Source organism: Notamacropus eugenii, chromosome 4 (genome assembly GCF_028372415.1).
Source record: "Notamacropus eugenii isolate mMacEug1 chromosome 4, mMacEug1.pri_v2, whole genome shotgun sequence".
NCBI lineage: Eukaryota > Metazoa > Chordata > Mammalia > Diprotodontia > Macropodidae > Notamacropus > Notamacropus eugenii.
The window spans coordinates 178,545,430-178,568,963 of NC_092875.1; the positions used below are offsets into that span (position 1 = coordinate 178,545,430).

General features: G+C 37.5%; 1 protein-coding gene across 1 annotated transcript; it reads right to left on the reverse strand.

The window, feature by feature from the left end:
- Window positions 1-150: 150 nt before the first annotated feature.
- On the reverse strand, window positions 151-22,459 carry TXNDC5 (thioredoxin domain containing 5). Its single transcript, XM_072603770.1, has 10 exons — window positions 21,932-22,459; window positions 17,951-18,100; window positions 14,549-14,654; window positions 11,721-11,817; window positions 9,365-9,480; window positions 7,644-7,730; window positions 6,868-7,002; window positions 4,364-4,446; window positions 3,357-3,486; window positions 151-1,833 (listed from the first exon to the last, which is right to left on the reverse strand). Exons 1-10 carry the CDS (start codon window positions 22,360-22,362, stop codon window positions 1,711-1,713), a joined length of 1,458 nt encoding a protein of 485 aa, XP_072459871.1. The 5' UTR covers window positions 22,363-22,459; the 3' UTR covers window positions 151-1,710.
- Window positions 22,460-23,534: the final 1,075 nt, after the last annotated feature.

Genomic DNA, 23,534 nt, shown 5'->3' on the forward strand with positions numbered 1-23,534 from the left:
ATATCTTGAACTGGAACAGAGAAAGGGAAAAACTGGTAAATGGGGGGAAGTTAGGATGACAGGGAAGAAGAATTTTTAAAAGGGAACTGGAAACAAGGTGGCTAATCAAGATGTAATTAATTTCATGGCAAATAACACAAGAGAAACAACTTCAATGAATTTAGTCATGGAGCTGCTTATTTCCAAAAAGACTTACACACATACCACCAATTCTTTGGTTCTGGTCACAAGGGGCTTGGGGGGAGGGATTAGAGAAAAGCATACTTGAACATCATAGAGTCATCTTTCAAGGCAATACAAAGTATCCATATTCCAATTAAATTTCTTAAAGGATCACTTAATTTTTAGGAAGAATTTGGAGAGGTTACAGTTAGAGCTGTAACTAGCAATTTTTGGCCCACGGGGCAAGAAGCACAAAATGTGTGTTTAGGACAAAGTACAAAATGAGCCCTCAAATCAACTTTGCGAATTCAGTGTGAAAAATAATACATATAATTAAATGAATTTAATTGAGCAGGAGGAAGCAAATATTACAGCAGCATCTAGCTTAAGTAGATGTGTTAAATTTTTGTGCCCTTTAAATTTCAGTGCCCTGTAACAAAGCCCTGGTCAGCTTATCCTAGCAACGGTTCTGCATTTAAGAACCCTGCAGCAGTATTTCATGTCCTTATGATCACACTTAGTTGAATGATCAAACAATAGGCCCCCCTACTTCTTACTTTTTTCAGGTGAAGAGTATAATCTGAATCTTCATTAAGGAATTAAAAAATTTATTAATAGAATATACTCAGGGCTACTTTCAAAGTTTCCTAAAATAGCCTTTTTCCAAGTTTAGGAGAGCTTTAAAGATACTTTTAAAAAAAAGGCTCTTTGATACCTCTCCTACTCCTCTATGAGTAGAATAACCAAACTTTAAAGTTTGAGAATACTCCAGCTTCAAGTAAAGAGAAATGAAGCAGTGTGATTTTTGCCCCATCAGGAACAAATGAGAGAATCTCAAGTAACAATTCACATGACATGTAGAGAGACACATACACACGTATAATTATGGTATCACATAATCTTACTCAGGCACAGGTTAAAAGTACCATCACTTGTATTTTGGCTAACCTCCCATGATGAAACAGGAACAGAAACGAGAATCCCATGGTGGTGGCATTTCAGGATCTTCCAAAAGTGGGAGTTTGATTTTTAAACTCTTTTTCAAATGAGTTACCAAAAGTCTAATTAATAAGTGGTGAGTTTTACTTTTAAAGACAACAACAGGAGTTCTACAGGTTCCCACCTTTCTAGCAACTGTGAGCAATTCACAAACTATACTTTGGCAGCTGCTTTTGACCAAGATCATCCTAATGCCAAAAATAGTCTGCTGATTCCCTTAATTTGATTTTCCTCACTTCTATTTATGTCTTAAAGGAAACCATATGAATTTCATCAAAGGAGGTCAAAGGGCAGTTATTGCTCTACTGCCACTGAAATTATTCAGTTTGCACAGTGACTATTTGTTAGATAGTTACCCAGATAAACCTAATAAAGAATCAGTACAGTGTGCTGGCTTAAAAAACACGCGCACACACGTAAGATATAACAAATTTAGTACATTCAGTTTTCCAAATAACCACCATTGGAGATCCAGTGACATTAACATGGATTAACTCCTACAAGTTGAGCATAGGAGAACAGTCAGGGAAATGACTCCCAAAGGAGATTCTACAGTTCATCTTTTGCCTGTCGCAAAACAAAGTTGTGTAATGTTTCAAGGTCCCTAGCTCCATTGTGTTCAGTAATTTTTTCTCCTGCACGGAAGAACAGCAATGTTGGGTAGCCTCGTACCTTTAAAGATGTAAAACACAGAAATGCATGTTTTAAAACAAGTATTTTCAATCATACACAAATCACTTCCTAAACTAGCCAATTACGTTCAAATTAGATGAATCTTCTTTATGGTCAGAATCTAAAGAAGTTCTTTAATTTTTAAAATAAAGCAAATCTTAACAGACATCTTCAAAAACCAGAGGGGTGGAAATGTTTACTCACTATTGAATTTAAAGGACCATTAAAGAGAAGGCAATAACTCATCCTAAAGAATACAACTTTTATGTCCCATCACTTACTCTTTAGGCATGTCTAATGAGTTCTGCTGTACAGTTGTTTGGTAATGTCCATCAGTCAGAAAATGGAAAAAATTATAATTATGAAACTTTTATTTGCAATTTAGAGATTTTTTAAAAACTGCTAACAGAGGTTTTTCTTACAACAAAAGTGTGTTAAAGAAAACAGGATCTATTATTTTGTAAGGAATAAATGTATCTTATTGGATGTCCTAATAAATCTCAGATTTGGAAGGGACCCCAGGGGCCACCAAACTCAACTCATCCCTGATCAAGACCTCATTCCCACAACCCATTCAATGAAGTGGACATCTAGCTTTTTCCGTGGGGGAAGCCCATTACCTTCCCAGGCAACCCATTCTTCTGCTGGATAGCTCTAACTGTTTCTCCTTTCATCACATGGAAATCTGCCTTTCTACAATTCCTACCCATTGGTCCTCATTTTGCCCTCTAGGGCCAAGTAGAACAAGCTTAATCCCTCTTCCAATTAATAGCCCTTCCAAAAAAATCAAAGACAAATGTCACGTTCACTCTAAGTCTTCTCCCTAACTGGATAAAGTTTTCATAAGCCAGAGATCCCCCGTAAATAAATAATCCCTTACATTGGGCTTAGATTTATTGATGGACATGTCGTCTTATTAGTTGTAACAGTCTTGAAGAATAAACTATCAGAGTGTCACGATTTTGTACAAGCATTCATCTAAATATATGTAAATTTTGAATAATCTGAGAACTAAGCAAAGCTATAACTATAACAAAGATATTGATGAAATCTAGCAGAAAAAAAAGGAATTGATGAAACATACAATATAGTCCCATAGGTGGCACCACAATCTAACATCGCTCACATTTGGTAACCCTTGGTGGTAAGAATTTAGTAACAATTGGTAACAATTAAAATAATCTGGGACTCTTCTGAAAAGTCTTAGACATACTCTTCTTAAAACTACAAAAAACACATATGAAGAAATTTCCTCCCATTTTTTAATGGAGGTAAAGCTATACACAATGGCTTTTCTTTTTAAAGCTTCTTTTGATTTTTAGGGAAAATCTCCTATCTAAGAGGAGAAAGAACAAAAAAAGGAAGATTTTCAAAGAGAAATAGTGTATCTGAAGTGTGCTGGGCCCAGAATTTCCTAAGTAAGGGAAGTGAGTAAACTGAGGATAAAATCATCTGGCTTTCTTCAAATTTCAAGACATCAATGTCTAGATTTATGTGAAAAGCTTTAAACTACTTATACTTACCGAATATTTGCTACAAATAGCTCGTTCGACAGTACAATCTACTTTTGCTATCTTGACTCCTGTCAAGCCAGGGAATTCCTTTTTGGAGAGGTTCTCCCATGTAGGAGCCAGATTCTTACAGTGACCACACCTAGGAATAGGATAAATATCTATTTTAAACATTCTGGATTCAAGAGTCACTTGAAATTAATTTTTTTGCCCGTGCAGCTCATTTCTTTTGCATAGCATAATCAAGTTAGGCTGAGAAAATTGTAAGTCTTTAAATTCTCTCTAGGGCTACACCTGTACTTTTCACATCATTTCTTTTCCCTTACTCTTCCCTAACTCTCCCCCTTAGCAAATATAATTTTTAAAAAAATCTCCCAAGAACTTCAAGGAATTCCAAAGATGAACCTAATTCAATCAAAATTACATCCTGCACTGATTTTTATTTTGTCAATCAAAATTATCTAGCTGGGTATACCTGAAAGCTGTAAATTGTACTTGACAGTACTATGACTTTTTAACCCAATTTGTTTTGGTTTGGCTTTGTGATCCCATTGGTCTAGGCAGTTTCTGGGAAGGACATTCTACCAACACAGATCAGCAACTGCTCTGCAACTTACAGACTTAGAGATTTGTTTAGGGGCACTGACAGGCTAAGACATTTGCCGTGGGTCACACAGCTAGCAAATACTTGGAGCCAGGTCTTCCTGCCTCTGAGGCTAGTTCTATGTATTACACCAAGCTTCATCTCAAAGCTAGAAGGATGAACATAAAAAGCACTCAATTACATCTCCTCCCAATTTTGTTGTTTTCTCTATCAGTCACATAAGATTATAACATCCCCTTATTAGCAGTAGCAGAAGCAGATCCTAAGCACATCAAGATCAAAGCTCCCTATAAACTATGCAACACGTGGGACAAAATTTACCTATATGAGTCTAAAGTGCTGACAGATGAATTGAAAAATATGTTCCAGTATTCTAGCACTTAATTCCTAATGAAATTCATTTATAGCTGCTTACCATGGAGCATAAAACTTGACAAAAGTTATTCCTTCAGCAATTGTGTCATCAAAGTCCTTTTCGGAGAGAGAGAGCACAGCACTCTATCAAAGGAAACCATGCAAAGCAAAAATCCTTTATCAGAGTATGGCAGTTATTAATTAACTTTTAAAAACATAAATAGGATGATTCATACAATTTGCTACCTTCTTACTCCTTGAATGGTATAAAAATATAGGTACCCACAGCTTACATCTCACACCAAAGCTTACATCTCACACCAAACACACACAGTGAGTAAAAAGTCATTTAGTAGCATCCTTAGGGTAAGAATTCTTGTACTACTACAGTTCATACAGGATCCAGGAACAGGAGATATTAAGAAAGGACCTCTCTTCTAAACAGCAAACCTAGACTGTTCCAAATGGTTGCCCCAACAGCGTGACAAACACTAGAAGGAAAACAGCCATAAAGGTGTTCCCCTATGCCTGGCACCAAGTGAAACTGGACTGGTTTTGGAGCAGCTACAGAACCTGAGTTTGTCTCTAAAATCTAAAAGCCAGAATGTTTTGCCAAAAAGTTGGAAGCATCTTTGGAGTTGTCGTGAGGTTCTGAAGTAAGATGATTGCAAAGTGGCTGCTAAACTTCAAGGCAAAATACAAGCGTGGTTATTATTATCATTGTCATCTTTTCGGTGAATAGCAGAAGCTACTTTTTTATATTTCATAGGATGCCTTTTTCTTCCTTAAGCTCAGGTTACCTCTGCCTTCTCAATGGCTCTGAGAACATCCATGTGCCTTCCTTTTCACCACACAAAGCACAATTCCTCCATACATAGTATGTTGGCTAAAGGGAAAACAGGCTTCTTTTTCACTTCTGAATTCACAAGAACTCAATCTGAGAAATGCTACTCTTTCTTTAAGAATAACTCACATATTTTGAGGCATATAACCACAGGAGATGTGGACCAAAATGCTCAGAAAAACAAATTGTATCTACCAGCAAATTGCCTCCATAAAAATATACTAGTTATTTTAAGCTTTGGCTAGAGCATCTAAGTAAAAATGGCTGTAAGTGAGTTTATTTTACAGTGACTCTCTCTAGACAAGACTTGTATCAAGGATTACTTCAAGATACTTCTAAAACAGGTCTTCAGTTTCCCCCAGGAGGGCAAAAGGGATAACACAGCATGTGGATTCAAGCTAAAATGCAATAGGCTGTTCTGTTTTGAGTCTGGAAATGAGTAATATATTTCTGTATTAATGTTGGTAGCTAAAGCAGAAGCTTTGTGGAAAACTGAAAAGATTCTGAAATAAAGAACTGCCAAGTTGGAACCAATGTGAAACACCACCATATTTTTTAAAGTCCATAAATATTAAGTCACTCACTGAACAACCCACTTAAACATGTGGAAAACTTTCTAAATAAAAAGAGTTCTGTATTTAGTGAAAATATTAATAGTATATAATTATACACAGTTAAGGATGACTTTTCATAGCCAACATGACACATACTCATCTAATATATGTGGTCACAATTGCAAGATCATCTGTTTATTTCTCAAACCAAGATGCCAATTTTAAACTAAGATACAGGCAGTCCTCAGCTTATTAACCCTTCATCTATGAAAGGGGAGCAAGAAAGCCTAAGGGGAAACTGCCCTTTGTTTCTTAATTTAGAACGACCTAGGCAGGTACTTTTACCTGATGCAAATATGGAGATTTAAAGCTTTCAGAACCTAGTTTTATCTCCTACCCTTCCCTCCAACAAAGAGAGTTTCCCTGTTTTCCATGTTGGGAAAGATGAAGAAATGTTCCTGAAACACAACTGAAGACTGAAATACATTTTATCATAGAAATAATGTTAAAATAGTGGTTAGGTACAATGGCAACAGTGTTACTATCTACTTCAAGAATTTTATGAGCTACAAAGGATTTCTTTGTTAATATTTGTATGAGGTGCTTAGCACAGTGCCTGGCACTGGTTATGTAAATCTCAGCTTTCATTAGAATTATCATTATTATTTTATGCTGCACTATTTTGATGGAAAAATGTGTCCTGTGTGCAAACTTATAGTTTACAACCCAGGTGAGAATGAAGATACCACTAATTCCTACTGCATTTTATCTTGCTCCTAACAAATTTTCAGGTGGAAATTTATTTCACATGTCGCTATCTCCAGAACACTGCTGCTTTGTGAGGCTGAATGATGAAAATTAGCCTGAGATTACAAATATCCTGAAAATACATTTATCCCCTAAACCTAGTACATAAAAATGGAGAATCCTCAATATTTTTTCTCCATGACTTACCAAGTTTTTAAAACAAAGGCTTTTAACTGATACATTTACCACTCAAATATGTACAATCAGTTGAACAAAGTTATTGGTGTTTAATTTTAGTATAGCTGATGACCATATTTATTCTTTCCAGATCACTAAATTACGTTTTTATCCAAAAGGTTGAGGGGAAGTGCTGTATAGGGGCAGAATGGAGTTTCCCATGCATTGTTCTGTGGCACCTACCTCAGGTTCTGCAGCGAGTTCTGGGGCCTCAGCAGCCTCAAGAGCTTCTGAGGCTTCCCCTACAACACTCCGTAGCTGCAACTCCACATATTCTTTTAGAGAATCCAAATCCCTTTTTCCTTTGTACTGGTCAATCTACACACAATGACATATTACACAAACATTTATTGAGTCAATTTTATTTAAATAATCAAGTCTTGGAGGATTTAATTAATCAAGTCTTAACAGTTCAATTGAAGGCTCACTCTTAGTAATAAAATCCCTTGCATTTTGAAAAATAAAAATATAAGGTATGTAATCAAGAGTTTATTATTTTGGCTGTGCCTTTAGACCTCAACAATATTTTTCTTTCCTTTGGTGAGTTGTATACAAGTCATAAAACTGGTAAAATCCTGCCGAATTCCTTCATGCTGATGGGTATACCTTTCAAAGTAATTTAAAGATAAACCAGGGACAAATCATGGACATCAGATCTGCAAGGACCTTACTATAACCAATACCACCAAAACTGTGGTCAGAAGCAGTCACCATGTAACTGCACTAGAAACCAAACTACTTTAAATATTTCAAAATATTACTAGAACTGACAGTTGAATGGGAAAGCTTTACTTCCCACATACCCAAAATAATTTTTCATTTTTTCATTTGTCCAATATACATAGTCTTTCAGACCAGTGCCCAACTAAGATTCCTAACTCTCTTGCAGCTCTTTGGCCCCTTACACACTCATCCCCAGTTCAAATCAGGATCTGAACTTTAACATGATGAAGTCTCACCTTTTCACCATTCCTAAACCACAGAAGTGTGGGATAGCCACGTACTTGATTTCCAGAGCAAAGCTCATAATGTTGTGTACAGTCAACCTAAAATGCAAATTGAAGTCCAGCATTAATTTTATCACTAAGTAGAATGTCACACATTAGGTACCTGAAAGTAAAATGTTGAATGATTTCTCAAAATTCAAACTCTACTCTTGAGAGGGACTCTTTTGTGGAATACTATAGAGTCCTTAATTCTATTAGTTAAGTTCATCAGTAATGGAGTTACAAGTCTCATGCAGTGTTTTCCAGTCACTCTTCAAGGCTACATATGAGATCCAAATATTTGAGAATGGAATGGACACACGCCATGAACTAAAGGCTTCATTCAGTGTTATAAAGATTATACTTGTATGTCATTTTAAATCTTTAGTTATTTTGTCCAAAGCGACATTCTGCTTCTTATGATATGCAATCACAAAGACTGAATAAATGGGATAAAGTTGATTTTAGATTATTTTAAGCAGGCAGAAGGAATTAAATAGAAATATCTTTAATAAAGAAAATCAAGCTCATAAAGCCCCCCAATACACACAACAAATATGAAAGCAATAAATTTGTAATATGCAGCATGAACATAGTATTTTGAGAAAAAACTCTTCCAAATGAATGCCTATATCATTAGTATATATTAGATAAATTATAGCCTGTTAAATATCACTGATTAGATAAGTTAAAATCTCATGTTTAGTTGTTTCAAAGTATATTGATCAGTGATAAAAGACAGTTTTCATCTAAAGAGCTAGAAAGTTCTTCACCAACAAAGAGTTTTTGTTTAATTTTGTAAGTATGAATTCTAGGGGTAGAAAGAACGTGGTACAAAGAGGGGATTTTTTTGTATTTGTCTTACATCTTCACATGTCATTAACATCTGCATTTTATAATCATCCACAATGAGTCATTTAAAGGGCTAAACTAAAAATAAGTTTCAGTGTATTTTAGACCTATAAATGCCAAAGGAAAAAATATCCAGTTAGTTCTCAGTAAATAAAAATGGGCCAGCATATCAAATGGGTAATTTGCTCTGCAGAAGTCAGTATTACTCATGCATACAAACCAATCTCCATAGCTGATTATGTTTCTAAATAGTAGTAAAGAAAAATGTAGTATCAATTTTAAAATAAAAATAAAATTCACATGAAAATACAAACAGAAAACTCAAGTTGGATAAAAATCGTTTAACTACCCTGAAGTTCCTTTGGAGCCCAAGATTTTCCAGAAGAAGCTGCATACCTCTTTCTTACTTCTCAATGAAAAGTTGAACAAGAAAAAATACAGTGTTCATAATTCAGAAAGTCCTTCTGAACTCCCATCAAGTTCTTAAATCAATTATTAAACCTCATCTCCTGGATGAGATCAAACGTGGGAAGTATCCAAGTCCATCAAAGGAGCTATGTCTCCTTGGAAGGATAATTAGGTCTTCGCCATTCAGAATTGTCCAAGTCTTCCAATTAAACAAAGCAGCAGTAGCCATAATTTATCTGTACATTGTGGAAAAAACCCGTAAGTTGACCAGCACATCATTATCTGTTACAGTGAATTATCAGGTGACAGATACACTAGATGTTAAATAAATCAAGTCAGTGACTCGCAGTACATAAAATGAATAATATGCTACTTTGCTTAATTAATCCTGCCAAAAGAGGGATATCTTCAGTTTAAGAAGAGCTTTCACCTACCTTGCCAATCTTGACAGCTTCTGAATGTTCAAGACTTGAAGCCAGCTGTTCCCAGGTTGGAGCCAAAGCCTTACAATGGCCACACCATGGGGCAAAGAATTTGATAAAGTGGTTGCCTTTAACAGAATGTCAAGAAATTAGGGAGAAGTGGGGGGAAGGGAGCAATTTAAACCTTTAATTTATGTAATAATAAATTTAGTTAAAGCTAAAGACAACCATCTGTAGTGCCAATGCAATATTCGCAGTGCCTACGGCAGCTATGAATATGCCAGCACAATTTTGAATTGCAGAATGTAATAGATTCTCCACATGGAAAACAGAACCAAAACATTTATTCAGACACCAGAAAACCAAATCCATCATAGCAACAAAGAAATCTATACACAATAACAATGCAGGGAACACTACCAGCCCCAAGCCTTCCCACAAACCAGTTCCCTTAAACAAATCACAAACAAGCTCTTCCACTCACATTAGTTTCTGCCTGCTCTCTTTCCCAGCTCTGACTCACTTCCTGCTCTGCCTATTCAGCAAATTCCTCCCGCCACAGGCTCCACGTGACTCAGATTTCCATGTGACCCAGGCAGGTCACATGGGCCTCTTAATGGATAGGGAAGATATTTCCATTTAAATTACCATTACACCATCCTGATATTTAATAAACCTCTAAATTTACTGTAATTCTAATAATAGAAGGCAGAATATGTAAAGTGACTATCACTCCTTCAGCCAGGAAAAGTATAAATAAACTTATAAGTGGTTTTTAAAATGGAATATTGTAATCTAGGTTCTGCTGAGCTCATCAGTCCAGGAATTAAACTGTCAGGCTTGCTCTTAAAAGGATGTTAAGCTATGAGTAGGAAAAATAAATTACTAAAAGTTTAAAATATGCTTCTTAGTCCTGGTATAGAAATACTCTATCCTTCTACTCACTGAATGAGGTATCATTTTAAGATCATCAATGAGGAAGAAAACTGGGAAACACACTTTTAATAAAAGAGCATCTATCATTAATCCTCAAGGCTGACACTGTAAAGCTTATCCAGACAGTTTATCCTGGCAAATGAATTCAGTGACTTCTATTTTTATACTGATGATAAGGTGTAAAATTATAAAAGCAAACAGAAAAAGGATGTCTACAAAATTAATAAGACCTTTATTGAGAAATAAATATCAAGAGCCATCTGCACTAACACAAAACCTAGTACTCAAAACACCAGAGAGCCTCTCTGTTAGTAACACTCTCCCTGAATAATGATGTAGACCACCTTTACAGCAAGACTGTTCAAAAATAATGAGCTACTAAATTATATAGTACATCATGGTTATAGGACCTTTTTCACATACAATGTATCAAGTAATAATGAGATCTTTTTGATGCTACAATAACAAAAATTCCACTGGATAGGATTCACAAAAGTCTAATCTTATACTCAAATAACCCGTATTGAGGAACAATTGTAGGGAGGGGCAGGGAGGGAGGGAAAGCTGCTGTGAATCTTTTTCTATTCATTATATAAACTGACACTGCAGATTTAGTAACTTTCTATACCAACTGTACAGAAATTGAACATCCCATAATATTTAACCAACATCAGACTGGGGGTTAATTAATTTTAACTGGAAATTACAATGTTAGCCTTTGGTCATCAAAAATTTTTAATTATATCTTCATGAGGATTTCTGTCACCAGGGTAACATTTACTTTATCATGGAAGTCAATGGGAAAAACAGGGTTTATTTTGGAAAAACTGTCTTTGCAGCCACCTTTGCCAAAATACATCTATAAGGCAAAAGATGCTTGTATAATAAAAATACCAGACATTTTGATAAAATGTGTATGTGCACATATCTTTGCATATGTATATGCAAAGATAAACTATTTCACTCATAAATTTCACACAACATATAAAAACTTGTGTGTCTAAACAAAAGAATAAAAGTCACATTTTTATCACAGGTCAGCAAAGTGTGATCTGCTTCCAACTAAATGTTACTAAAGACAATTTGTTCATCTTTTGGTGATGTAAGGATGGATTACCAAGCACACAGATTAAGCATGTTCTTGGCTAACACCATCCTCCTTGCACTCTCATATGTGCAGAGTAACTATAGATAGGGAGCTTAAATGGAAGGAGTGAGAGGTGGGGGACTGGGATGGATGGGGAGGGGGAAGAGAGGAGAGTAGTATCTGCGCTTTTCAGAAATCTTCCAAAGAGTCAAACTGAGCAGAGGAACTCGTGATATCTCACCTCTGGCAGATAGTTCAAAGGGATGAATTCCATCATACATTCTACTCAGCACTCCTCAGACCCTGGATGCCCACAAATGTGAAGAGAACACATGCACACATTACCTTCTGCAACATGTAGTTTGAAGTTGGCTGCCGAGAGCTCATACAGTCCCTGCTTGAGTTCTGGGGCTATTGGCAATTCTGGTTCAGGCTCTGGTGCCTATTAAGCAGCAACAAAGTAATTAGAGTTGTCTACATAATAAATAGTAAAGACAATGAAATCTTGTAGGTACAATCTAACTATAACTTCTCTGGAGATCCACTTCTTTAACTACACTGTATTGATAACTTGCTATTATGCCATCCTTGTAATTCATGTCATTTGTCCCCCTCATGAACTATTTTGGGTGTTTCAGTAATTAAACCTTCATGACAGGTCCATTCTCAAATGCCACCCTAGGTATCTACATGGATGACTATGGATAGTGCTTATTTATGAGTACAAAGAACTTCACATATAATCTTTTCATATATCACATATAATGACTTCACAGTTAATCTTTTTAAAAAATCCTAATAGATAAATAATGCAAAATGTGCTAGCTTTTCATACCATTCCAAGTGCTACAGGCACACAAAAGCATGCCTAAAAAGGTAATGCTCAAATACCAGATTGAATTGCAATCAAATGATGTCCCGTGCTACACAAGTTATTCACAACACAAAATCCAGAGGACTACAAATTTTTAAATGCCATTTGGAGGCTTAGTATCTGTGCCCTTTGGCAAGCAGCAAAGTAGCCACTGTCACACCATAACACTCAAGAAATTTTAATGGCCAAAAATACATCATTATGAATTATACTACTTCAAGATACTGATGAAAACAACACCACACTTAATTTTTAAAAGATACTATATCAAAATGAGTGCTTCAACTTGTGTATTAAATGAGATATAATATGTGAACCTAAAAATTGTTAGGCATTATTGAGAACAGGAAAAAGAAAAAAAGAGCATGGCTTAAGAGTTTTATATTAATTATTTCTATGAATTGTCCCCAGTTCTCAAGTTTGGACAAAGAAGAACAGAGGTGTTTCGTTTTCTTTTTTAAGAAGCTAATAATAGCTTCTGGTTTCTAAGGTACTTTGAGTTAAAGACTGACTGGCTTTTAGATTTATCAATCTCCCTCTAATACTAAAAATGTTTATTTTAAAGATTTTAATTTCACTTCAAAATAAGTCACTTTAAAGAAGAACAAGGATATTTTTCATAAAATACATCATTCAAAGTTCAAAGCTACGTGAAAGTTACACTTGACAATATCAAAATTTGGCTACAACTAAGATATAAATTTACTCACCAGTAGTTAAGGTAGAGTTTTTTTGTTGTTTTTTTTTTAAATAGTCTAAAACTGGTTTAAGTTTGACAAGTTATATCTGTTCTCCACCACACAGCATTGAAGGAATTACTTTCATTACATCTGTGTGTACTGTATATGGTGCCCAATGAATCTCTTGATGAGTACAATTACTACAGCAAACTGAATGCCACACCAAAGATTTTCATTTTATTGGAGGCATCATATGGAATACAACAAATTACAGGGCCTCTAAGAGAAAACTGAGCATCTGCCAAATAGTGAGTCATACATTTGAAAGTTATCTGTTAAAAGAAAGCACTCAGCTTTGTTTAAATTCAAATTTTAGTCTAAGTCCTGATGGCGTCATCCTATGGAGATGTTTAATATAAACATAGATTATCTTCCTAGTATCTCACCAATTTAACTAAAAAGAAACTTGTTTACTTGCCCTCATGTAGGTCTTATTTTATCCAATGCCCAAAGAGCACATACCAAATGGCAATACACTTAATACGGACTTGTGGACGATAATAAATTTATAACTCTGCATGTTAATGCAAAAAAGCAAGGGTGGGAGGACCATGTAGATTTTTCAAATAATCAGTGTATATTTCTTTATGCATGTTCTATAACTCAACTGTAATATTTTAGGGAAAATTACAGGGTTTTTATTCTGTATAAAGAGTAATTACTGCATGTTGAAGAGGGAATACATATTTCAAATATGAATTGGAGTGGATGACTTCTATGTTACCTTTCCAGCTCTAAAAGACTATGATTTTTATGAGTTTTAACCCTCAATTTCCTCATCTATAAAATGATGGGGTAGGAAAAGATGGTTTCTAAGGTCTCTCCTAACTCTATCACTGTATGAATTTCTGTAATAATCAGATTATGAAAGGCTTAGCACAGGGTATCGTAGGGAAGAGCTATTCAAGTAATAATAGATTAGGTTGGATTAGCTTATCAGCAAAGAAGACTATGAGTCAGGAAGGAGAAGAATGGGAGAAAATATTAATTCCATAAAGCAGTCCCTACTTGAGATTCCTATGACAATACTTTTTCATACTGGATAGCAGAGAGATTCAGAAGTCTTCACAGAATTCAATTTTTGCCGAGAGCTAGGATTGTTAGTTTACAATATGTTATAATATGATTTGCTTATTTACAAGATCAGTGACTTTTAAATGAAAACAAAGGTGGCTTATACATTTTGAGAAGTGGCATTGTACAGTATATATCATATTGGAGTTGAAGTCACAGAATCTAGATTCAGAATTCCTCTCTGCTACTTACTACCTGTGTGAGCTTGGGCCAGTCAATTAACATTGCTGAGCATCAGTTTCTTTAGGTTTAAAAAAAAAAAAAAGAGTGGAGGGCTTAATATTAGAGAACTACTAAGGTTCCTTCCCACTCTAAATCTATGATCCTAGGATAATTATCCATCTAAATTTACTGACCAGTTTCATTACTATTCAGGAAAATAATTTAGTAAAATTATTTTCCTACTGGAAAACAAAAACTAACTCCTTATATAGGAACACTATTAATTTGACAGATGAGGAAAGAAAAGTTTCTTATATACTTACAGCTGGCTCTTCATTTAGTGTCTGCAGCATCCAATTTTCCAAAGTCTGGAAATCCCTGGGACCCTGGTATTTCACAGCTTCTTGACCTGGTTTGAAAAACTTTAAGCTGAAAGTTAAAAAAAAAAAAAAAAAAAGGAACAGATAAAGAAATAGTAAATATGTATATATTTTCAAAACCACTTCGAATCACTTCAAGATGCTGCATTTTCTTCCTGAGGACCAAGTATGTTTTCTAATTATTTTTAAAAAATAAACTCTGATGTCAAATTTCTAATAAAGTTTTAAAGGAAACAAAAAGCAAAAAGTTGGATAGCTAAGGAAATTTTTTTATTTATACAATTCTCAACTTTAAAGACATAACCTATATCTCATTCAAGCATCCCAAATAAAAATAAGAAGGCTGAACTTTTGTGTAGACCTAAAGTCTAAGGTACCAATTTTCATTTGGCAGAATATTTCTAAGTTTACGTTTCAAAACTGAAACTGAAAAGCTCAACTTCCTAGGTTTAGATATGATTTTCAAAATTGGTCTAAAAACATCAACTGCTGTTCATAACAGGTCAGCTATCTGCTATTTCATTAGCAGAAGTCACAAACAGTTGCATCAGGCTGCGGTGAATTCATTTTCTAAATACTTACCCTGAGATCAGAGATTCAGCTAGTTTTCCAAAGCATAAATCTTGAATACATGTAACAAAACTGCCTTTAGCAGCAAAACTGCTCACTGAATTGTTTGTGCTGTCTTGCTGAAAGACAACCCCAACACTATAGATCATCTAAGAGATTTGCTTCCTTTCATTCTGCAGTGTACTTTATCACATAAAAGAAGTCTCATTTCTACCAGATGCATTTGATCCTGAAGGGATTTAGTCGAATTAGAGGGACAGTTCCTGTAGTAATAAGCAACAGATTTGAGACCATGAAACTAAACTAATATAACTTTAGGGACAGTTGCTGATTACAACCATGCTACTATTTTGTAGGGTGAGAAAGAAATTTATTATAAATAAAACTCATTAAGAGAAGTTGACACTGGTGAAGACAAGGGATTACTGGATTAAAAAAAAATACTGTCTAGAATATGTTCAGTTTTTAAAGATTAGAAAACAAGTTATAACTGGCTGTCATGTCATATTAGTAAGTGCCAGCTGTGCAATACAGGAATTTTAAGTGGCCAATATGAACAGAAATCAAAATTCCTAGTTTAAAATGCTTACTACCTATTAATCTCAAAACAAAGATAAAAAGAGCTTGAAGGAATATGAATACATTAGCTGAAGTAGGCAATTAATTTAATATTTATGTGAAATTTAAGTGAAAAAATGAGGGTGAGATGAAGGATTAGATCACTGGCAGACTGTAAGAATAAGTGCTGGAATCTTTCTGTCCATTTTGTGCCCAGAGGAAAGCTGATGCCCTAACCTGTTTTGCTTTTTTCTTTCACATAAAATTGCTAAAATCTATTTTTAAAAAAGCTCTTTCTAAAATAAAGTTAGCACTTATATAACTTTGATCAAACCGTATGCCATTTGTGTCTCCCTATGCCTTTCTCCAATCTTACGATAAATTAAAAGCAGGTTAGACAATTCAATTTGCCATCACTGAACTCATACATCTAACTGTTACTACAGTTCTCAGATTAGCAAGTAACTTACAAGAGACTTTTAGTTCCTAGAGACTACAATTAAAATGCCAAATTTGGACATTCTGGTCTCAACCTAATCCCTAATGAACAACTGTCTCTATTTCTTCATTAGTCAACGGCTCTCTGATAACATTACAGGATCACAGATTTAAAGCTGGAAGGGATCTAGCATCCAGTCCGGCCCCCTCATTTTACAGAAGAAGAAACTGAAGCAGAGAGAGATTGACTTGTCCAGAGTCACTTGGTTGCTGTCTAAACTTGGATTCAAATTCAAATCTTCCTAACACTTTATCTACTTCATCAGCCAATCAGATGACAACATCCTAACCAGTACTTCCTAAAGTAAGGGTTCTGAACCTGGAGTTCATGAACTTTTTTTAAAAATCCATTCAATTTTATTTTATTTTCAGTTTCAGATTCTCCCTCCACCTCTCCCCAACCCCAACCCCAACCCCAACAAGAAATATAAAACCTATTATGAATATGAAGTCATACAAGACAAATTTCCATATGCCATGTCCCTACCAAAATAAAAAAAATAATAAAAAGCAAGAAAGAGGACAAAAATGTTTCAATCTGCCCTCTGAGTTCATCAGTTCTCTATAAGGGGATGGACAGCATTTTCCCTCATGAGTCCTTTAGAACTGTGGTGGATCACTGTGTTGACTGAAGTTACTAAAGTCTTTTTGCTTATTCTTACAATACTGTAAATTGTACTCTTGGTTCTGCTTACTTCACTTTGCATTAGCTCATATAAATCTTTTCCAGTTTTTTTCTGCAACCATTCCCTTATATAACACAGTCCCCACTGATGAACATTATCCAAATGATGGGACATCCCCTCAGTTCCCAATTCTTTGCCACCACAAAGAGAGCTACTATAAATATTTTTGTCCACTTTTTAAAAATCTTTTTAGAAGTATAGCTCTAGTAGTGGCATCACTGGGTTACAGGGAATGCACAGTTTTATAGCTTTTGGAACATGGACATTTGGAACATGAAACATTGCTTTCCAGGAAGGTTGGACTAGTTCACAATTCTGCCAACAGTACATTCGTGGACCTATTTTCCTAAGTTTATAAACTTTAAAAATATTTTTATAATCTTATTTTAATATCTGGCTTCCTTTGTAATCCTATGTAATTTAAATCCTACATTTAAAAACATTATTCTAAGGAGTCCATAAGTTTTCACCATATTGCCAGAAGAATCCACGACAAAAAAAGGATAAAAACCCCTGCCTTAAAGGGAAGGCATAATTCTACAATATACTGTTTCCCTGCATGGTGAGCATACACAAAGATTTTAATGTAAATTCCTCTATGATCCTGGGCAAGTCACTTAACCTTCTTACTGTAAAGTGAGAAGGTTGGACTAACTGGCTTCAAAGGCACCCTTCCAGTACTATATCTCTGATTCTCTAATTGGAAAAGTCGCTGTTTTAGGGAAAATAATGCTGATGAACTTAAAACACGACCCCTTCTCATGCCTCAGAGATGTTCGATCAAAAGGAAAATCCAATGGTTATTTAATGAAGCATTTTCTTAAATATATTACAAAAAAAATTTAAATAGATGCAATAAAAATAACTTTTCTCTGGCAATGTGGAATGCTTGCTTAAATTTAGCATCTACTAACTACAAAACTACAAAGGAAATTACAAAAAGATTTAACTTAGAATTTAGCTTCATCTAGTCAGCAGATGGGTATGGAAAAAAATTGAAAAATGTCACCAACACACATCCTCTTCTACTCACGTGGGATATCCTCTAACACCCTGTGCAGAGCACAACTCAGTATCTGCTGTGCAATCCACCTTTGCAACATAGACTTTAGCATTGTCCATGCTATTGTATTTATCTCCCAGGTCATTCCAAGTTGGCTGTAGCCTCTGGCAGTGTCCACACCTATAAAGAGATAAATGATACACTGCTTATTAACTACTGACAATTTAAAGTTTATGGTCTTTACTCAATCATCTTAATAAAAATCCTGGAAAAGTATCAGTGACTAACTTGAAAAATAAAGTGATTATAGGGGAAAGCCAAGTTTTTGCTAAGCAATAATTCAGACAAAGGGTTGTGTCTGATGGCACCTACTGAAATTTGCTGTCTATTGCTCTGAAGAAATGCAAGTAAAGATTTGCTATACTAGTACTAGCCAGAGAATGTGTTCATCCTATTTTTCCAGTAGTGTTGCTGATTAATGTACATTAATCCCCTATCCACACTCTCCTGTGTGGTTCCTCTTGTGACCAAGAGTATCAGCAAGATAGCTAGTTTGGAGGAACCATCTGTGATCATAAAAGAGGGCAAAGCTAACTCACCCTCATGAGGACTGGTCCCCAGACCTTGACTTCATTACCATGTTCAGTCTCTCCAGCTGAACTGGCCACAGAGAAGCTAAGTGTCATTGCATAAGGTCTCCAAAAGGAGGACAGACAGCTGTAACATCTTGCACTATGGAGCTCAAAGATTAAAATAAAACCACAAAAAATCACTATGTTTTCAACATATAATAAATCCTTTAAATCCTTAAAGTGTTTTTTTCAAGGAACAACTTACTAATACCAAATTTTTAGAAGAGTAATGAAGCACAATTTACTGTAAATGAAATCTTTTGGGGGTTTTATCGTATAGCATTTTCTCTCTTGAGAGCAAATCTTTATATTACTACTCAATAATATATTGTTATTATTAAATAAAAGTTTTTTTTAACACTACTGTCAAAAACCACAGATCTCTGTTGGTAACTTGAAATGAAATAATTAGAAGAAAAAACATATTCAGGACTGATTTGGGGGAAATATCCACATTTCTGAAAGCCACAAAAGATGATAAATTATTTAGTGTCAAGTCCTCAAATTTGATCTTCTCTCATCTACTTACCAGCTGCCTGTTGATGAAGAAGATTCCAAGTTAAAAATTAATTTGTTTTAAACGAAATTATCACTTGCACTATGTAAACACAGCTATGTTCTTCTGTCAGCACATCACGATACGCTGCATATGTTCTTCACAACTTTACTTAGACTAGTATTATGTCTTAATCAGTGGGGCTCATTTTTTGCCATAAAACGCTATAGATACAGCACCCAAATTACAAATGGGTTTGAAAGTTCATTTCTAAATTGGTCATTTTTAACTTGGAATATTTTCCAAGTTAGTTCCCAAGTCACAAAAGCCTATTTATTTAATAACATGACTCATCTACAGTACTAACATTGCTAATCTGAGTTTTAGAACCTGGGAAGAAGTAGATAACTTTTCTCCCCCTTTTCCTGGTTATCTGCAAAATATTAATTAAGATGGACAAAGTTTATCATTGAAACTCTCCTACCCCTCCCCAACCAGAATTTAAGCATTGGAAGGGATATCAGCTGACATCTATCTAGTCCAACTGATAATGGAAAAAGATTTCTCACTCTAACATATCCAAGAGGTCATCCGGCCTATTCAAGGACATTCATTCCCACTCCTGGATAGCTCTAATAGGTAGGTGTTCCTTAAATCAAGCATAAATCTGCTTCTTTGAAAACTTCCACAGCAGTAGTCAAGCTTTCCAGCGTTTCCCACTGTGGCCCTCATGATTGATATTCTTAGCTAAGCTTTCAGAAGAAAATAATTCCACTAGCTAACTCTCACTGAATAACTGATAACTAGTCTAGTAGAAGCATTTACATTTTGAAAAGAGATGTTTGCTGTGCAGAATTAATTTCTAATTGAAGGAATTTCAGTCCGCATAGAACTAAAAAATTTGAGGATGAGAAGAACCATCACAAAGGCATTCATTCCAACTATGGCATTGGTTCCAGAGGTGGCCCTCTAGGTCCTCAAACGTGGCTGTGACTGAAGCCAAACTTCACAGAACAAATCAAAGATCTGACTGCATTCAAAGGGCTGCACAAGAGGACATAGAGGATGACATGTAGCCAGGCTCGAGGCCATGGTTCCCCATCCCTGGCACAGATATGCCCTCCTCAGTCCAGCTGTTTGAAGCTGTTCTTTCTCCCCCTATGAACCCAGATTCTCTAAAAGTCTTTATTGCTAAAACTTTTATGACAGTAAAAATTTGGGAGTTGATACTGGGGGTATATTAAATGTATGGGTCCTTCTTAATGTAGAATATAAGTTCCCTGAGGGAAAAGAAAGGACTGTTTCACTTTCATCTACGCTAAGCACAGTTGCACAGTAATCAATAAAGGCCTATTGATTGATAAGTGAATTTTATCTTTTCATCAGTTTTGCCTTTAGTGGTTAGTACTTCAATAACATAACAATTGATCTGATATCACAGTAACTGTAGGAACCTAGCAGTGATGATACCATCCTAAAGTTATCTACAAAGACTAAATATTTCATTGGGAATATTCAATTTAATTGGCAAAAGACAGTTTCTAGTACACCTTATATTAAACTACAAGAGAAAAGAAAATGAGGAATCATACCTCATTACTGCACTAGGGATAGGTTCAATAAGGTTTCATTGGGAGGAAAAATGTAGTAGGGTGATGTGATAGAGCAGAATATTAGTTGTGGAATCAGAGGACCTGAATTTTAAATTCCAGCTCATACTTAAATGTGTTGGTCCTGGGCAAGGTAACTCTATGTATACACATTAGGATCCTTATGTGTAAAATAAGGGAGGATGGACTAGTCTGTATGGGTTCTTTTCTAGATCTAAATCTATAATTCTATAATCTGGGGCACTAGATATAAAATAGATACTGTGAAAATTTCCATAATTCTTACTCCTTAACTTCTGGATGGTAGGTTTAGAAGTGCCAGTAATACAAAACACTTCTTTTACAGTCCATTCTCTCTCCTCCCTTACCCCACAAAACAAACAAAATATCCTCAAACCCGTAAAGACAAATATATATTGGTTAATAATTTGCAACTAAGTCTTTGCAACGTGGCTTGGGCTAATAAAAGCGTATCATGAATTCTGTCCGTGTGTATTCAACTCCTAAACTCCGACCAGGAAGCAAACCGCATCTCCTTTAAGTGTCCCATTTAATACCAGGAAGCCATTAGGTCAAAGCTGAGCCTTTCAGAAGGCAGTCGGAGTTAGAGACCCGAATTTGTAGGAGGGGAGGGTTAAAGCATGGGCCTTGGGGGATAGGGTAAAGAAGAAAGGGAAGGTGGTGTACGGTAAAGGGATATTTAGGAGCTAAGTTAAGTAAAGGAGCTCCTGAGCCTCCCTTCCCCATACACACACCCACAAACTAAGAGTCCCAGGGCAGGGGTTCTCCCTTTCCCTCCTTCCCCAGGGGTTCCTCAGACCGCCAGCTCTTTCAGAAGTCTGGGGCTCCTTGTGCCACGTCAACAGTAGAGGCCCTGAGCCCGGGCCTCGCCCACCCTAGTGCCTGCCCCCACCCCCACCCCCACCCCCACCCCGGGTCTGGACCACGAGGCTGCCACAGTGCCACGATGCCCTGGGGTCCTCCGGCCTTCTCGGGGGTCCGACTGCAGTCCTTTCTCTCCCCACCCCCTCCCCACTCCCCAACAACTCTTTCTCTTCCCGGGCAGGCTGGAGCCAGTGGTTTGGAGAGACCTTTGGGGCATTTACTGGAGCTAAAGGGCTGGAGAAGTTAAGCAATCCTGGGGGCCACGGCGAGGGCTGGGGGAGGGAGAGAGTCTGGGGTGGCAGCAGAGGCAATAAGTGGGCAGGGAAGGGACAGGAAAAATAGGAGAGAGGGGTGTGGGGGCGGGGGAGGGAGGGAGAGGATAGTTTACCAGGGCGCGAAGAACATGACGAAGTGCGCGGCGCTCTGGATGCCGTGGGTGAACATGTCGCCCGTGTACAGGTGCTTGGCATGTGGGTCCTCCTGGTCCGCTCCCTCGGTGCCCGGGGGCTCCCCAGCCTCCTCCGCCCGGGCCCAAGCCGCGAAGCCCCAGCCGCTGCCTCCGCTCAGCAGCAGCAGCAGCAGCAGCAGGAGCCGGGAAAAGGCCAGCCGGCGTACGGGCATGGTGCTGGATGCTGGGCGCTGGGCACACGCGCTCAGTCGCACCCCCACACGCGAGACGCCGCTCCCCCCGCCGCCGCCGCCGCGGGACAGCCGACAGCCCGCCCAGCTCCCCGGACTGCGCCGCCGCCGCTCGGGCAGCCAGGCGCTCCTCCCTCGCCCCTCCCGAGCAGCTCCGCTGCCTCCTCCCCTTCCTTCCATGTCCTCCTCCCTGGGCCTCCTATCAGAGCGGCTCCGGCGGCTGAGCTGGGCCACCCCCGCGGCTGCAGCCTTGCAGGTCAGGGGGCGGCCTCGCCAGGCTTTTCTCCGGGGCGGCACCTGGCGAGGTGACTACCCGCCCAAGGCCCTGGAGAGTGGAGGCGGAGGCTCTGGTGTCCCCTCCCTGTCCCGGTCCTTTCTGTCACTGCCTGATCTTTGGGGGATTGCTCTGGGCAAAACAGGAGGCCCAGCCCATGAAGACGAGGACGCTCAGCACCAGAACACTGACCGCCAGGTGATGATTTGGGGGGGAGGAAGACTTTGCAGGGCACCAGGAGCGTCTACAAAAGTGGGGAGGGTGTCGCACACTGATGAAATCACGGATCTTAAATGTCGCCGAAGGTGGAAGGACCAAAGGTTGGTTCCTCCCCTCAAAACACAAACCTGAGCAGTGAATTCAGTTTAATCTTTGTCTTCAGGAACTGCTTTAATATGTTAATGTACTCAAGTTTTAGTGGAAAGACTGAGCGGACCTAGGTCCGCTCTCCAGGCTTTTGCTTGCTACTTGTAGGTCCTTGGGCGAGTCACTGGGCCGTAATTTCCTTATGAGAAGTTCTGAAAGTCTCTAACGTGCTAACCCTCTATTTTAGGATCCAGAGTCAGGTGGGAGGCAGGAGAAGGACGGGCAGTAAATAAGATCTCTAGGTGAAAGAAATATCATGGCCCTAATAATACTTGTTGTTGTTCAGTCACTGAAGTCGTGTCGCACTCTTCATGTCCCCTTATTGGGTTTTCTTGGCAAAGTTACTGGAGTGGTCTGCCATTTCCTTCATTTGACAGATGAGGAAACCGAGGCAAACACGGTAAAGTGACTTGATCACAGATCACACAGCTAGGAAGTCTCTAGGGGCACATCTGAACTCAGGTCTTCCTGACTCCAGGCCAGGCGCTCTATCCAGTGTGCCACCCTAATAATTGTAGCTCATATCGAGTGCTTTAAGGTTTGCCAAGCTTTTCCTCACAAGCACTGTGAGGTAAAGGGATGCGGTATCATTATGCAGATTTTGTAGATAAACTGACCCAGAGCTTTAATAACGTACCCTAGGTCACACAGGATGACTTGGATCATAGTTTGCATTTATATAAGTTTACTCATTTCATCTTAACCCTGTGAG

Bases quoted from the DNA above. Each gene is read 5' to 3' on its own strand.
- TXNDC5 (XM_072603770.1), bottom strand. From the start codon at position 22,362: ATGGAAGGAAGGGGAGGAGGCAGCGGAGCTGCTCGGGAGGGGCGAGGG. The intron at 18,101-21,931 runs GTAAACTATCCT...ATCTCTTTATAG, and splicing joins GTCATGTTCTTCGCGCCCTG to GTGTGGACACTGCCAGAGGC. The intron at 1,834-3,356 runs GTAAGTATAAGT...ACATCTTTAAAG, and splicing joins CTATTTGTAGCAAATATTCG to GTACGAGGCTACCCAACATT.